The sequence below is a fragment of the Neolamprologus brichardi genome, unplaced genomic scaffold, assembly GCF_056152115.1.
Source record: "Neolamprologus brichardi isolate AB-2024 unplaced genomic scaffold, ASM5615211v1 NODE_ptg000031l+_length_7269946_cov_1, whole genome shotgun sequence".
Lineage (NCBI taxonomy): Eukaryota > Metazoa > Chordata > Actinopteri > Cichliformes > Cichlidae > Neolamprologus > Neolamprologus brichardi.
Window position 1 is genome coordinate 1,098,703 of NW_028270136.1, and position 15,813 is coordinate 1,114,515.

General features: G+C 42.1%; 1 protein-coding gene across 1 annotated transcript; it reads left to right on the plus strand.

Moving 5' to 3' along the window:
* Positions 1-1,921: 1,921 nt before the first annotated feature.
* On the plus strand, positions 1,922-7,914 carry LOC148094665 (battenin-like). The gene is made up of 5 exons (XM_087837366.1): positions 1,922-2,073; positions 2,755-2,784; positions 2,820-2,875; positions 6,790-6,862; positions 7,743-7,914. The coding sequence occupies exons 1-5, from the start codon at positions 1,922-1,924 to the stop codon at positions 7,912-7,914; spliced, it is 483 nt and encodes a 160-aa protein (XP_087693492.1).
* The last annotated feature ends 7,899 nt before the right edge of the window (positions 7,915-15,813 follow it).

Consider the following 15,813-nt stretch of genomic DNA (forward strand, 5'->3'; position numbering starts at 1 on the left):
CTGCTGCTGCTGTGTTTAATTTCCACTTAAATTATCTAAAAGTGGGGGGTGGTGGAGTTAAAGTGTAAGGCATAAAAGGTGTGGTCTCAGCAGAATTTCCATCTGCACCCTAAATGACCTTAGCCCCTCCACCCTTATTTATTTATTATACTATATAACTGCTCTTGTATACAGACCCACAATGTTTCTGTTTCAATGGTTCTTACGCATACTCCATGTATATAGTTTCACTCACATATATGTATGCATATATGCTTTTTATTTTATTTTAATTATTTATTTGTTTCCCCTTGTTGTATATTGTTTTCTCTTCTTACCTTTGCACCTTTGTGGTCCAGCTACCCAATTTCGCTGTGCAAGAAACTGCACATTGACAATAAAAAACTCTAAGTCTCTAAGTCTAAGTAAAGGTCTCGAGCATGTACGACTGAAAGGGAGCGAAGGGGAAATGGAGACAGAAAGGCAGAGGAAAGGGCAAGGACCGAGTACTCGTGCTCCAACTATTGAGACCTGTGTACTCATTGCAGAGACCTGAGTTCTGTTGTGTTTGCCATTTTCTGCATATCCCTCGATCTCTCTCTTTACTTTATTGCCATTCAACCTTCTAGGAATAACAAAAAGCCACAAATAAGTCACAAAAGAAAAGTTGTCATTTAATTCTGTCACACTGGTAATTCACGTTAGTAAGTAAACTGAAACACAGATGGAAAGTACAGGGTGGCAGGTAGTGAAATGAAAAGGCACTTTAGCTGCTACTGGAAAACAAGCAAAGAACAAAGGAGGGAGGGAAAAATACACAAAGCTAGAAAATAATGAGGAAGTAAACTGAAAGGACAGACAGGAGGAAGATGGAAAAGAAAGACTTTTAAGAAGCTTGAAAACAAAGGTTAACGACATGAAAAGCACAAAGACTGTGAAAGTCTTATTAATGTGAGTGAATAAGACTTACGTTGAACCAGTTTTAATAGTATTTTAAACAATGTATCCTTAAATGAATTTTAAAAACTAAACTATGAGTAGCTGATAAATGCTTGCTAATGCAAAAGGTTTGAGAGTGCACAATTTGTTTTTTTGTTGTTTTTTTTTTTGGTGGGGGGGGGGGGGGGGGGGGATTTTGCAGCCGCTGATTAAGTTGTTATTTTTTGATGCATCTCCGTATCTCGTTTTTATCTTTCCCCATCTATACAGGCTCCTCGGTTTGTGCAACATTACGTGGTGATGCTGAGCGCCGCATATGACATTCTCGAGAAACAAGAGTTACAAAATGAAACGGCGTCTGTAAGAAAACAAATGTGTATTTAAATATGCACTGCTCAAATAAATGAAAGGAATACTTGATCACTGGATTCTGGCACAAAGTCTTCAGAGATGTTGATCTGTCCAATCAGGAAACAGAAACTGTTGTGAATGCATTTCACCTGCGCAGGTGCAAATGAAAGATGCATAATTTTCATTTGCATTTCACTGGAGGAGTAACAACAACTATTTCTATGTCACTGCTCATAGTAAGAGAAGGTACCTGCAGTCTATTCAGAGTGCACAGCTCTAACCCTGCAGCAGGACTGTCATGTGATGAGGAGCGCTGCGAGAGCTCATATACTAATCATGTTCCAGGCAGAGGATGTCTTTGGTTTCCTCTGATTCCATTTCCATCGTTACATCTTATTTTTCCACAATAAACTGCATGATGTACTTTACCAGTTCAGATTCTCAAGTTAAAAATCTCATTCATTGAGATCTGATGTGTGACTCAAGTGTTCCCTTTATTTTTTGAGCAGTGTAGTTTGGCAGTGGTCACGTTTCAAAGTCGTTCTATGTTTAGGGTTAAGTGAACTTCTCAGCTTTTATGAGTGGAAAAGAGGAAAAGAGGAAGACCTCAGAGGAGATTGATGGATGATAGTGAAGGAGGGCATAAGGATGGATGGTGTGGCAGAAACTAAAAGCTGTGTCATTTGTGTCCACAGATGTTCAGTTGTTTCATTTTTCTTGGCAGGCTGTGCTGTTAGCTGACATCCTACCAACACTCTTCATCAAACTCTTTGCTCCCTTTGTGATCCACACAATGCCTTATGGGTAATTATTACTTTGATTGCTGTTCTTTGTTTCCACTTGCTGTGTTTTTACAGTAACTAACAATCATCACTCACATTATTGGTACGAGCTGATTTCACTGCACTGATAATAAAAAAATAGTTGTTTCTTTGACAAACTTGCAAAACAAAAACTGTGACGTCCTTCCTGTTTTACAGTAGTGTGTTTGTATCAGGTGTCAGGATTTTAGCCCCGCTGGCAACATGAGGTTTGAGTTTGGTTTAAAAAAAGAGAAAGAAGAAGAAAACAACAAGAACTTTGTTTTATTTGCATATTATTTCCACTCAATCCCACCTTTGGCGCTCTTTTTGTACTGCTGCTAAGCTGCTGTGATGTCTTTTGGCAATAATGATCTCCATTTGTTTTCGTCTGGCTTTAATGTTTTCATGTATATAAGATGTTAAATTTATGAATGAGAGCTTAGCAGTGACCAAACATATGAAATTGGAGCAATAAACAAACCTACTTGGTTAATGGCTGTGCCTGGTTTCTGACTAATCAGAGCTGAAAAAGAAAAGAAAACTTGGACTTTATATGTTTTGTGTGTGATATAGTCAGGAAGTCAGTTGTTAACAGACCGAGTTCTTCTTGCTGTCTGCATAAAAACATCGCTGTCATGGTGCTTTTCAGCTTTCCTGGTTAATTCCTGTTCTTTTTTCCCAGCATTCCAGTGTTGTTCTGTGCCATCATGGCACAGAACAACACTGGAATGCAACGAGTTTCTGGAATGCAACGAGTTTCCTCCTGGTGTCCTTCTCCTCAGCTGTGTGGATGAGTATTCTCGGTAAAGCAATTTGTTAATAATTCAGATCAGATCTTTTATCATTAAGGGCAGTAGTGGTTTTTGATACGGGCGACACGGGCGGTTGCCCGGGGCGGCATTGTGGTGGGGGCGGCATCACGGGCATCGGCAAAAAAAAAAAAAAAAAAAAAAAAAATCTCGTACCCATGCTGCCCCGACGTCATATATCATATCATATTGGCATACTGGGAATGGTACAGGCACCGATCGGTTTTCTATCGCCCATTTGCTGGGAGTAAGGGCGCCCTCCGTTTGCGAGGTGCACCTGCTGCTTGCGGCACAGGGAGGAGAGGGCGGGGCGGCGGGGGATTCTCTGGTGGCTGGAGCAGCATCTAATAACCAACTCGCAAAATAAAACAAAATAAAAACAAACCAACAAACATGAAACATCAGACATCATGATACAGACTTATAATTCGCACCGATGTTTTTCCGAAATTCTATACGCGAAAAGTGAGCGCGAGAGCCCTCGGTGCGCCTGCTCGCTGCTGAAGTCAAAGTAAACTTTATTGTCATCTCCACTACATACAGTCCAGTATATAGAGAGACGAGGCTCCAGTTACAGCAGTGCAAGTAAACAAACAATAAATATAATTAGAGTAAGGAAATAAATATACACTTTAGGACTCGGGGTAAAGGGATCAATAACAATTTGAAATGTATAATTTAAAGTTTGATGATTTAAAGTCTCTCACACAACCTGTCGAAAGGGGAGGAGAGCCGGCTGCTTCCAAATAGAGCACATTTAATTCATAACGTTGTAAATCCAAGCCCATTATGTATTCATGATTTGAATCCTGGGTTGTGAGAAATCCTAGAAATACACTTTAGACAAAGTGAATCTGTGAACTAAGGTGTAGGTCTGTTAAGTTATGTTGTGGTGATCCTCGGGTTGGGGGATTTGTGTTCATACTGGAGTGCAAAATTAAAAGCAATGGAAGATGGACAAGAAAAGTTCAAAGCCATCATGTCTTCAGTTTTGAAAAAAGAGAAAAGAAGAGGAGGAGAAACGAGCAAAAGATACAGGTAAGCAGATGTGTGATTGGATAATGGCAGGTCATCCTGAAACAATCAGAATCAGAATACTTTATTAATCCCTAAGGAAATAATGTGAGTTACAGCTGCTCCAAGAAGAAATGGTAAAAATAGCAACAGTAACAGACTAAACTCCAAACAATACATTATGTTACAGATTTTAATATTAATTAGTCAGTGTCAGTTGTTGATTTGTCCTGTTCTCAATGTATGACAAATTATGATGGCTGTTTGCATACTATGCATACTCTCTCTGTCTTCATATGTGTGTGTGTTTCTCTGGTGAAATTCATTATGGTTCTGACAACAGTTCTATGTTAATGTACAATCCTTAATATGTTTTGTGTGTGTGTGTGTGGGGGGGGGGGGGGGGGGTGCAGAGGGAGTGCAACAGGCTAGGACCGCCACTGATTAAGGGTGTCTGATATGGCTCTGATGGGCTTTTAGAAGGTGGATTAGATAAAACGTTGTGTTATTTGCTTCGGTTTAATTTCTTCTTATCTACTGTGAGCATCTGTGGTTGTTCCACAGAAGCTTGATAGAGCTTTACTGCTGCTATAAATAATCATTTATCGTAGCAGTTAACGCTATCAAATACACATATCAAAGAATTTATGAGAAGTAGGCAGTTTAATATGAATCAGCAGTCGGTTACGGGACAGCGATAATGCCTCGATGAATTTTTGGCATGTCCCATCATGAGCTATGGAGCCATTTTAATGACCCTGTTTGTCCTGCTCTTTTTCTGTGTACTAGTTTGTATTTAACTCTGAATTACTCCACAAAGCACTGAGCACTGGAATCACAAATTAAAGATGACCAACACTTTGTCGTTTGGAAAAGTACCAGTGAAAGAGTGGATGAGGGCAGTTGCGGTCCTAGCCTGTTTGTCTAGGGTGCATTTCTAGGATTTCTCACAACCCAGGATTCATATCATGAATACATAATGGGCTTGGATTTACAACATTATAAATGAAATGTGCTCTATTTGGAAGCAGCAGGGCCCACCGCCCCTTTCGACGGCTTGTGTGTGAGACTTTAAATCATCAAACTGTAAAATATAAATTTTAAATTGTTATTGATCCCTTTACCCCTGGTCCTAACGTGTATATTTATTTTCTTACTCTTCTTATATTTATTGTTTGTTTACTTGCACTGCTGTAACTGGAGCCTCGTCGTCTCGTCTCTCTATATACTGGACTGTAGCGGAGATGACAATAAAGTTTACTTTGACTTCAGCAGCGAGCAGGCGCGCCGAGGGCTCTCGCGCTCACTTTTCGTGTATAGAATTAAAAAAAACACAGATAAAATTAAAAAAAAAAACACATCGGTGAAAATTATAAGTCTGTATTATAATGTCTGGTGTTTTTGTGTTTGTTGGTTTGTTTTTATTTTGTTTTACTTTGCGAGTTGGTTATTAGATGCTGCGGTTAGAAAATCCCCCGCCGCCCCGCCCTCTCCTCCCTGTGTCACAAGCAGCAGGCGCTCCTCGCAAACGAAGGGCGCCCTTACTCCCAGCAAATGGGCGATAGAAAACCAATCGGTGCCTATGCCATTCCCAATATGCGCTGGCTGACGTCGGGGCAGCATGAGTACGAGCATTTTTTTTTTTGCCGATGCCGGTGATGGCGCCCCCCACCACGATGCTGCCCCGGGCAACCGCCCGTGTCGCCCGTATCTAAAACCGCTACTGGATGAGGGAGTGCTTCAGGAAATGCTGAGTCTAAAGGTGATGCAGCAGAAAAACGGGGCTCCAAGGCACCAAACATACCAGCCCCAAACTAAAGGCTGCCACCGTAAATACTAGTACTAGTGTTTTTATAGTAATCCTGCTGGCTGTGTATGCATGTAAACCTTTAAAGATGAGTGGACTTTTTGCTGATATGGGGCCAAACTGGAATTTTACATTTAATTTAAAGCAGTAGTGATACTGGGGCAGCATGGTGGCACAGTGGTTAGCACTGTTGCCGCACAGCAAGAAAGTCCTGAGTTCAATTCCACCATCAGGCCGGGGTCTTTCTGTGTGGAGTTTGCATGTTCTCCCCGTGTTTGCGTGGGTTCCCTGCGGGTACTCCGGCTTCCTCCCACCGTCCAAAGACATGCAGTTTGTGGGGATAGGTTAATTGGCTAATCCAAATTGCCACTAGGTGTGAATGTGTGAGTGAATGTGAGCATGAATGGTTGTCTGTCCCTGTCTGTTAGCCCTGTGACAGACTGGCGACCTGTTCAGGGTGTACCCCGTCTCTCGCCCTATGACAGCTGGGATAGGCTCCAGCGCCCCCCGCGACCCTGAAAAAGGATAAGCGGAAGCGAATGGATGGACAGTAGTGACACTGGCACCACAGATCTACTGGAAGAGCTGGATACAAGATGCAAAGATGGCCCCTGCTTGCTAGAAATGTCCTGATAGGCTGTAAAGGGTTAGAGGTGAGTCTGGAAATGATATTTTACATCACAAAGAGGGGCGAATTTAGCATTGATATTTGTATCAGTAGATAAAGGTGAATGCTTGCACAAACAGTATTTTAGATCTGTGCTCACTCTCTGCAACTGAGAGAGTTCAGTGTTTTCTGTGGACTGTGTCAAAATATCATCAGCAGTCGTATTAGAAATGCTGTATTTTAATAGACAGCCCTATTTCAGACATTACTGTTAGAATCAAGCAGACCTCTATGTGAGTGAAGTAAGTCAGTAAAGAGCAACTAAATTTGATTCAGTTCACCAGTAACTAAAATGTAACCATTGTGACTGCCCACAAAGGGCCTGTAAATGAGCTCTTTTTACTGAAGTTTGTCCTTCAAACAAAAGAAATTCTTCCTCTTTGCTCACTCTGATCACGTTCTCTGTCGCTGTGTTTGCAGGAGTGATCTTTGCCAGTATCAGCTCAGGACTGAGAGAGTTGTCCTTCCTCTCTCTAACAGGGTTTTTCAGCAGGTAAACAATCCTCACTCATTCTTTTTGCCAATTTTGAATTTGTGTGTCTATTGTGTTGTTTACATATTGTTGTGATTTACATTGCAGTGCTTGGGAGTCACCATCTACCGGAACCAAATGTCTTGTATGTGTTTGCACATATTCATGGGCAATGAACACGATTCTGATTCAGTTGCTGCTCTCTTATTGAAGATTCAAACAGCTTGTCCAGATTAAATGACTTGGGTCTGTGACAAAGATTAGAGTAAAGTTTGCACTTTTGAAATTCTACTTTCTTCACAATCTTTAAGTTCCTGCATGATGACAAAATTTGTATGAATTTTACACAAATTTCCATTCATCATTTTCTCCCTGATGTCACCCATTTGTTTCTGGAGCATCATAGTGTTTTATAGAGCCAGAAGCAAGCAGAGGTTGGAGTGCTGTCTCCATAAGTTGTGCACACAGACACACACACCTGCTCATTAATAAATTACACACTAAAAAAAACAAACACAAACCAGCAGATTTTTCTCCACCACAGAGTAGGTTATATGACCTTTCAGATCATTTAAAGACGTCAGCAGCACAAATGTAGCTGGCCTCAGTAACTGGCTGTGCTGACGCCTAGCAGAGAACAGATGGACTGCTACAGGGTTGCAAAAAAAAGTTATCAATCTGATATTCTTGATATCAGACGTTTTCCATTAAGTTAGGTCGTTTGGGCGCTTGACTCTAAATATCAAGATCCACAGTGACAGAGCTTTTTAACAGTACCTTCAAGAAAATCAGCCAAGTTTCCTGCTTACAGCTTAGACTCACAGCAGATAAAGTCCCGGTCACAAATGAGTTTAAGAAGCTGTGAATGGTCTTCCAACCGTGTTTTGTCTGTCTGCTCCAGGAGTGTACTGGAAGGCTGGGGCTCAGGCACTGGTGCTGCTGGTCTTATTGGAGCCCTCCTTTACTCAGGGCTCATCCAAGCTGCCCTCCAAGCTCAGACAGTTAGTCCATTCATCGTTTTTAGAGTTTTGCATGCCACAGTGAGACTTAACAAGGGTCCAATTTTGAATTAAGCTTCTTTAGGTCTAAGGTGTATGTCAGGGACCAAGCAGTAAAGCATAAAGGACACAGGTGTTTAATTCAAAAAGGGGGTTTTATTGACCCCAAAAAATATGAAAATATATTTAACAAAGCCAAAACTTAAATAGGCAGACCAATAAAAGAGGTCAACTCAATAGACTAAACTGAAGATAATAATTAACAAAACCTCAAACAAGCATAAGATAAACTGACCTCCTGAAATGACACACGGGGGAACTTAAATACCGGTTTAGCTAAACCAAATGACACACACGGGGGAAAACAGAATGGCTGCCATATAAGCAACTAATACAAAACAATTAAACAAACATGAAACACCCCCCAGACAATGAAGCATGTGGTGCAATCCAATTAGGCTGTCAGTGGTACTTCAGATCTACCAGCCCTTTGCCACACCTTTTGCCAGACAAGAGGAGAAGCCAACTCCCAGGTAACTCAAAGATGTATTAATATAACATAAAACAGAACTTTGACCTTGCAAGGTTAATATGTGTGCACACCATATAAACATTGGAAGGTGTGATGGAAAAATAAATACATTTAATAAAGAAACAATATTGAACAATAGACTAGACTATTTTAAAGTAGTGACTGTAAATTAAACTAAAGTGAATCAACGGGTGGTGAGGTGTGGAGCTTACCATGTGTGGCATGCCATAGGAATACCGAACTTCCCGTTGAAACAGTTTCCGGCTGATGTAAGCCACTGGATGGCGGCCTTCCCTGGTTTCCTGAAGGAGGACAGCTCCCAGGCCCCGATCTGAAGCATCAGTCTGTAATATGAATGGTTCATCAAAGTTGGGACTGTACAAAACCGGTTGCTTACTTAGTGACTGTTGGATGTCATGAAATGCTGCCACTGCCTCCTCTGTCCACTGGATGTAATTGGGGGAGCGTGATCCCGTCAGGTCTGTGAGCAGAGCTGCCCTGTTGGAGAACTGAGGGATGAAACGACGGTAGAAACCTGCCATGCCCAAAAAGGATCTCAGCTGCTTCCTTGTTTGGGGCAGGGGGGATGATTCCATGGCCTCGATTTTGCTGACCTGTGGCCTGATAACCCCCTTGCCGATGACATGGCCCAGGTATTCTGTCTCAGCAGCGGCGAAAACACACTTTGACGTATTCACCGTCAACCCAGCTGAGTGCAAGTGGTCCAGAACAGTTTGCAGGTGTTCCACATGCTCCTCCCAGGTGTTGCTGTGGATAACAATATCATCCAAGTAAGCAGCAGCAAAGTCAGAGCAGTCACGTAATACCTGATCCATTAGCCGTTGGAAAGTTGCTGGAGCTCCATGTAATCCAAATGGCAAGACTGTAAATTGGAAAAGCCCCCATGGTGTTCTGAATGCTCTGAACTCTCTGGACCGTTGAGTGAGTGGGACCTGCCAGTAACCCTTACACAGATCTATTGTGGTCAGGTACCTTGCTTTTCCCAGACGTTCAAGTAGATCATCAATTCTTGGTGTTGGGTAGGAGTCAAACATGGATACGGAGTTCAGGTACCTGAAATCAATGCAGAACCTCATACTCTCATCCCTTTTGGGTACCAAGACCACAGGGTTGCACCATTCGCTTTTAGATCTTTCAATGATCCCTAGGGATAGCATCAAATCGATTTCCTTCTTCAATGAAGGCAGCAGACGTTCTGGGATCCTGTAACTCAATCGTCTCACAGAGGCACCTTCTCGTACCACAATATCATGTTCGACAATGTCAGTTCTCCCTGGATTCTCTTGAAAGACTGCTGCTTTACACATTTCTCTCACCTGCTGCTGCTTGTCCTCTGGGAGATGGCTGAGATCATAATCTAGACAGCCAGCAGGTGGTAGATATTGCTCATCTGCTTCATCTTCTTCAGGCACTCGCCGTATGAGCATTGCATCCGCCTTGTGTTCAATGCGCACCACCCACTCCTTCAGAAGGTTTATATGCAAGACCTTGCTGGGGCGCAACTGCCCTGGGGTGGACACCTCATATGTGGTGGGTCCCAGCTTCCTCATAACTTCAAATGGCCCCTGCCACTTTGCCAGCAATTTGTTGTTGTCACTGGGGAGGAGCACGAGCACCTTTTGTCCTGGCTCAAACGAACGCTGACGAGCAGATTTATCATACCAAGACTTCTGCTGCTGGGCCTCCACCATATGTGATTGAGCAAGTTCACTCATTTTCTCTAACCGTTCTCTCATCTGAATGAGATAAGACAAAATGTTATTGGGTCCCTCCTCCGCCTTGTCTCCCTCCCAGATCTCCTTTAACAGAGTTAGAGGGCCACGAACCTCATAACCATACAACAGCTCAAAAGGGGAAAAACCTGTGGAGGCTTGGGGGACTTCTCTATAAGCAAAGAGTAGATATGGCAGCCATTGATCCCAATCATTACCACTGTTGTTGACAAACTTTCTGAGCATCTGTTTCAATGTCTGGTTAAAGCGTTCTGTCAGCCCATCAGTTTGAGGGTGGTATGGTGAAGTTCTCAGACTCCAGATACCCAACAACTGATAAACTTGCTTTAACAAAGTAGACATGAAGTTAGTGCCTTGATCAGTTAGTATTTCTCGTGGAAACCCAACTCTTGCAAAGAACTGCACTAAACAAAATGCAATGGGCTTGGCCTTTATAGATTTTAAAGGGAACACCTCAGGATATTTTGTGGCATAATCTGTTACAACAAGCATGTAACGATTTCCTGCTTTGCTCCTCTCAACAGGCCCTACAATATCCATTCCAAGACGCTCAAAAGGAGTGCCAATGACAGGGAGAGGTTGGAGTGGAGCTCTATGGGGGATTTTGGCAGATGTTATCTGACACTGTGGGCAACTTTTACAAAACTGAGCCACATCTTTGCTAAGACCAGGCCAGTAGAAATGATGTTTGATGCGAGCTGTGGTCTTGTGTTTACCAAGGTGGCCAGCCCACGGAATAGAATGCCCCAAGGTGAGAATGGCGTTTCTCACCTTCTGGGGAACCACCAGCTGCAGCACCGACCCCTGCTGACGATAGAGAATGTCATTTTGCAAGATGTACTCGATGTACTCCCTGTTGAGAACCTGTTCCACTCCAGGTTCCTTTTCTTTGGCCTTCTGGAAAAGAGATATTAAAGATTGATCAGATTTTTGGAGTTCAGCAATTTCAGTTGGAATAGTAAACCCTAGGGGTGACGATGTTGGCTCAGCGTCTGTTAGTGTCTGCACAGGTGAAAATTGGAATTTCTCCTGCCTTCTTTGTCTGCGGGTCTTCTGTGGCTTCACCACAGTTGGTTCAAACTCCTCATCAAAGAAAGGCAGGGCACTCAGGGTCTCAGAGTAGGTACTGACTTGCTTAGCCTGAGCTCTGGTAACGGCTACATTGCACTCCTCAGTCTGCTCAGACTCCAACAAATCAAAAAGCACAGGAAGGTCACGCCCTAACACGGCAGAGTAAGGCAAACTGCTCACAACACCCACATTCAGCAGATACATCTGGTCCTGAACTTTAATGTAGATGTCGGATCTCTTTTCTCATCTCCATGGACACAACAGATTGAAATTGTATCACTGGTACGAACAATATTAGGTGGGGCAAAATCTGAGTGAATAAGGGACCGAGAACTGCCAGAGTCAAGAAGGGCATTGAGTAGAACCCCATTCACTTCAATCTGACTCATTTTGATGGATTTGTCACTCTCCTGCTCAGGATCAACATTAGAACGGGAGGCAAAGCACATTTGTACCATTTTAGCAGAATTTCTTGGGCACATAGGTTTCGTATGGCCCTCTAATCCACAAAGATAACAAATGAGCTTCTTACCGGAGGCCTTTGGTGGTCTAGTGGTAGACTGAGGGGTCTTACTGGTGCTTGTATTTGCTGAATCCAGATGGTTTTGCTGAGGTATCTTCCAGGTGTCCCTCGATGCCTTCCATGCATTATGGCTCCATGCTTGACCCTTCTTTCTGGCAGCAACAAAAACATCAGCTAACCGAGCCGCTTCCATTGCTGAGCCAGGGTTATGTTCTCTGATCCAAACCTGAAGCTCAGGAGATAACATTCTGAGAAACTGCTACAAGATTATAGTTTCACCAATGTCATGAATAGTTTTACCCTTTGGCTGGATCCATTTCCCATAAAGCTCCTTCAGTCTCGCATATAGCTCACGAGGGCTTTCATCTGGTTGAACGTCCAGGGATCTGAATCTTTGCCTATATGTCTCAGGGTTAATATCATATTTTGACAGAATAGCTGATTTCACTTTATCATAGTCTAATGAATCATCAATGTCCATGTGAACATAGGCACCTCTAGCTTTACCAGTAAGCAAGGGTATCAAACGAAAAACCCAATCTGATTTCTGCCATCGATAAGCTGTAGCCATACGTTCAAATGTGATCAGGAAATGTTCTATATCATCAGCTTCAGTTAATCTTTCCAATTTGCCCTCTATTTGTAGGGGAAACTGAAATGCTGGTGAAATGGCTGGATTGGAATTAGTCATAACTGGTTCAGCCTGGGCCTGCTGAGCAGAGGAAGAAGGATGAATATCAGACTAATGGTTCAGAGCAAGCCTCTGCAGAATCTGATGGTGATGTTCTGACTTGGATTTCTGACTGCAGAAGTCTAAACTGATGTTGAAGGGCTTTAAATCGCTGTTCTTGTCGTGCATTTAACTCACTCTGTTTTGCATCCCGGACGTCCTGTTGTCCCATGTGAGCATGTAGCATATTGACTAGGTCAGACACAGTAGGCTCTTTTTCCACTCTCTCCACAACTTCAGTGACTCCTGATGCTCCATTTTCCTCCTCATCACAGGTTTGGTGAGCAGATCCCTTTTTCTTTTCATTCTTGCCACCACGATGCATTCTTCTTCCTCATGGGGAAAAACAGAAGAAAAAAAAAAGAAAAAGACCTGTGTCCAACACTGGTTGATCCCACTGCTGCCACCAATTGTCAGGGACCAAGCAGTAAAGCATAAAGGACACAGGTGTTTAATTCAAAAAGGGGGTTTTATTGACCCCCAAAAATATGAAAATATATTTAACAAAGCCAAAACTTAAATAGGCAGACCAATAAAAGAGGTCAACTCAATAGACTAAACTGAAGATAATAATTAACAAAACCTCAAACAAACATAAGATAAACTGACCTCCTGAAATGACACACGGGGGAACTTAAATACCGGTTTAGCTAAACCAAATGACACACACGGGGGAAAACAGAATGGCTGCCATATAAGCAACTAATACAAAACAATTAAACAAACATGAAACACCCCCCAGACAATGAAGCATGTGGTGCAATCCAATTAGGCTGTCAGTGGTACTTCAGGTCTACCAGCCCTTTGCCACACCTTTTGCCAGACAAGAGGAGAAGCCAACTCCCAGGTAACTCAAACAAAGAAAGATGTATTAATATAACATAAAACAGAACTTTGACCTTGCAAGGTTAATATGTGTGCACACCATATAAACATTGGAAGGTGTGATGGAAAAATAAATACATTTAATAAAGAAACAATATTGAACAATAGACTAGACTATTTTAAAGTAGTGACTGTAAATTAAACTAAAGTGAATCAACGGGTGGTGAGGTGTGGAGCTTACCATGTGTGGCATGCCATCACAGTGTAGGTAGCCCAATGCTTTCATCTGTGGAGGTGAAGTGGGGGCCAAATAGTCACTTTAATTGAGTTCAGTTGACTCCAGTTCACTTCAGTCAAATGAGACATTGACAGGATGTAGTTTGTATTTCCTGTTGAGACTTTTTCCCTGTAAACTGTGTATAAATGAAGCTGAAACTTACAGACAAAATGATTTGTCGTCTTCTTCATCCCAACAATTTTTCCAGCTATTTCTGCCTGCTGGTTTGTCCACCTTCATTACCTCAGTGGAGGACCAAGGAGACTGAGTATGCAGCTTTGGTCTCTGAGGACAGACAGCAACTTCTGGACAGTTCAGACGAGGAGGAGCCGGAGAGCTCCGCCACAGGTAAATGTCACATTAGAAGGGTGTCGCATGAAATCAGCAATAAACTGAAATTTAAATAAAGTTCAGCGACCAAATCCTGTAAAGACGAACCCTGTTTCATGTTTGATATATCTACTAACTGAACACGAACACATGAGTTCCTGTAAGTGTTTGAGTCCTCCATGACACCAGTTTTGTTTTTCCATAAGAATACATGAATTTTAACATTTTAAGCAATAATTTGCACAAAAAGGCAGATGTAACAAATATGATAAAGATATAAAATCATTTATATTTGAAGTTTGTCCACAGAGACTCACGTTTTCTTACAATGATGACTTTACGCTGTTGCCCAATAGACATGCCTGAAAGATCCGAGAGCGTTGCTTTGCTGTTATCTAATCAGATGATCATCAACACATGTCAGTTTCTGTTTGACATGGTGAGAGGAAACGCACTATTCTACATCTTTATTGAAATTGATAAAAGGAGGTCATCACTTAGGGGAAGATGTGAGTCGCTCAGATGGAAAACAGTGAAAAGGTATATGTCTGGATGCACGCTCAAACATCCAGGTAATAAAATCCCAGAACCTCGACTCTGTTCATGTGGACGTGGCGTTTTCAGTTAGAGGAGAATTCAGCTGATGAGAATGGGCCTGTTTCAGCATAACTCAGGGAGGACTCAGGGTCAGGAATGAAAGGTGTTTAGGACATTCCTGCAGTTGAACTAATCCACATGTATACGTTTATTCAACAGAGAAGACTGATGTAGAATTGGATTTAAAGCACAACAGTAGTTTATATTTACCTCAGCTAAGAAGGTAGAAGTAATGTTGTTAATCTGTCAGTCAGCAGGATTATAGCCCAAATTTTAAAATTGCAAATTGCATAACAAGGCTCACTTTATTATTTTATTATTTTATTTGAAGTCTAAACAACAACAGACCTCTTTGACATTGTACATATATTAATCAGCTATAACTGACCACACGATCAAACATTAGTTTCACTTGCAGAAAGTCGTCTGTGCACAGCTTCATCCTCACTCTCTTACTGCCTCCATTTAAACTATGCATGTTCCTCTCTCCCTCACTTACTGCATGGTAGTTCTTAACATGTAAATAAAAGGACATGGTTAAGGTTCAGCATTTTTCTCTCTCACCACCACTGTTGTGGAGCAGTACCAACACAGTTAGCAGAAGTTTGCAGAAAGCCATGGCCGTGATGAAGCACAGTGTAGCAGTACCTCTGCGTGGTGAGGGGGAACAAGTGCAGCTTTATATGCACTGCTGGAGAGATGACTATCATTAGTCCCGCCCTTTACATCTCAAACCACACCTAAAAAACCCTGTACATGTGTTTTTCACACACAGTGGAAAAATTGTTGAAGAGTTTGGTTGACCATTTTTGCAATGTGTCAAGGTTTTTACCTCTATTGTTTCATTATCTGCACTCCAGACCTGTTTGTGTGGCACAGTGTGCTTGAAAAGTTACCTGCTACTGCTGTGTTTAATTTCCACTTAAATTGTAATGATAGAGTTAAAGTGTAAGGCATAAAAGGTTAAACCAGATCAACTATGGGATTGCTTTCTCCTATTCCACTGAAACGATCTCATATTGATGTTATTCTAAAATTGTTCTCTGTGTTTTGCTTATGTCTAATATCTTTACTTATATTGTTAAACAGACTGTAGTGAACAGGGTTCATTAATATATTTTATATTATAATATAAAATATGCGGTGGTTGGATGTATCAGCAGGGATGATGAGACAGAGTACCCGGCTGTGGTCGACTCCTTTGTCACGTGGTGTGAGCAGAATCATCTGCAGCTCAACGTGGCAAAGACCAAGGAACTGTTCGTGGACTTCAGGAAGACCAGGAAACACTTGACCCCTGTTTCAATCCAGGGGGTCAGTGTTGACATTGTGGAG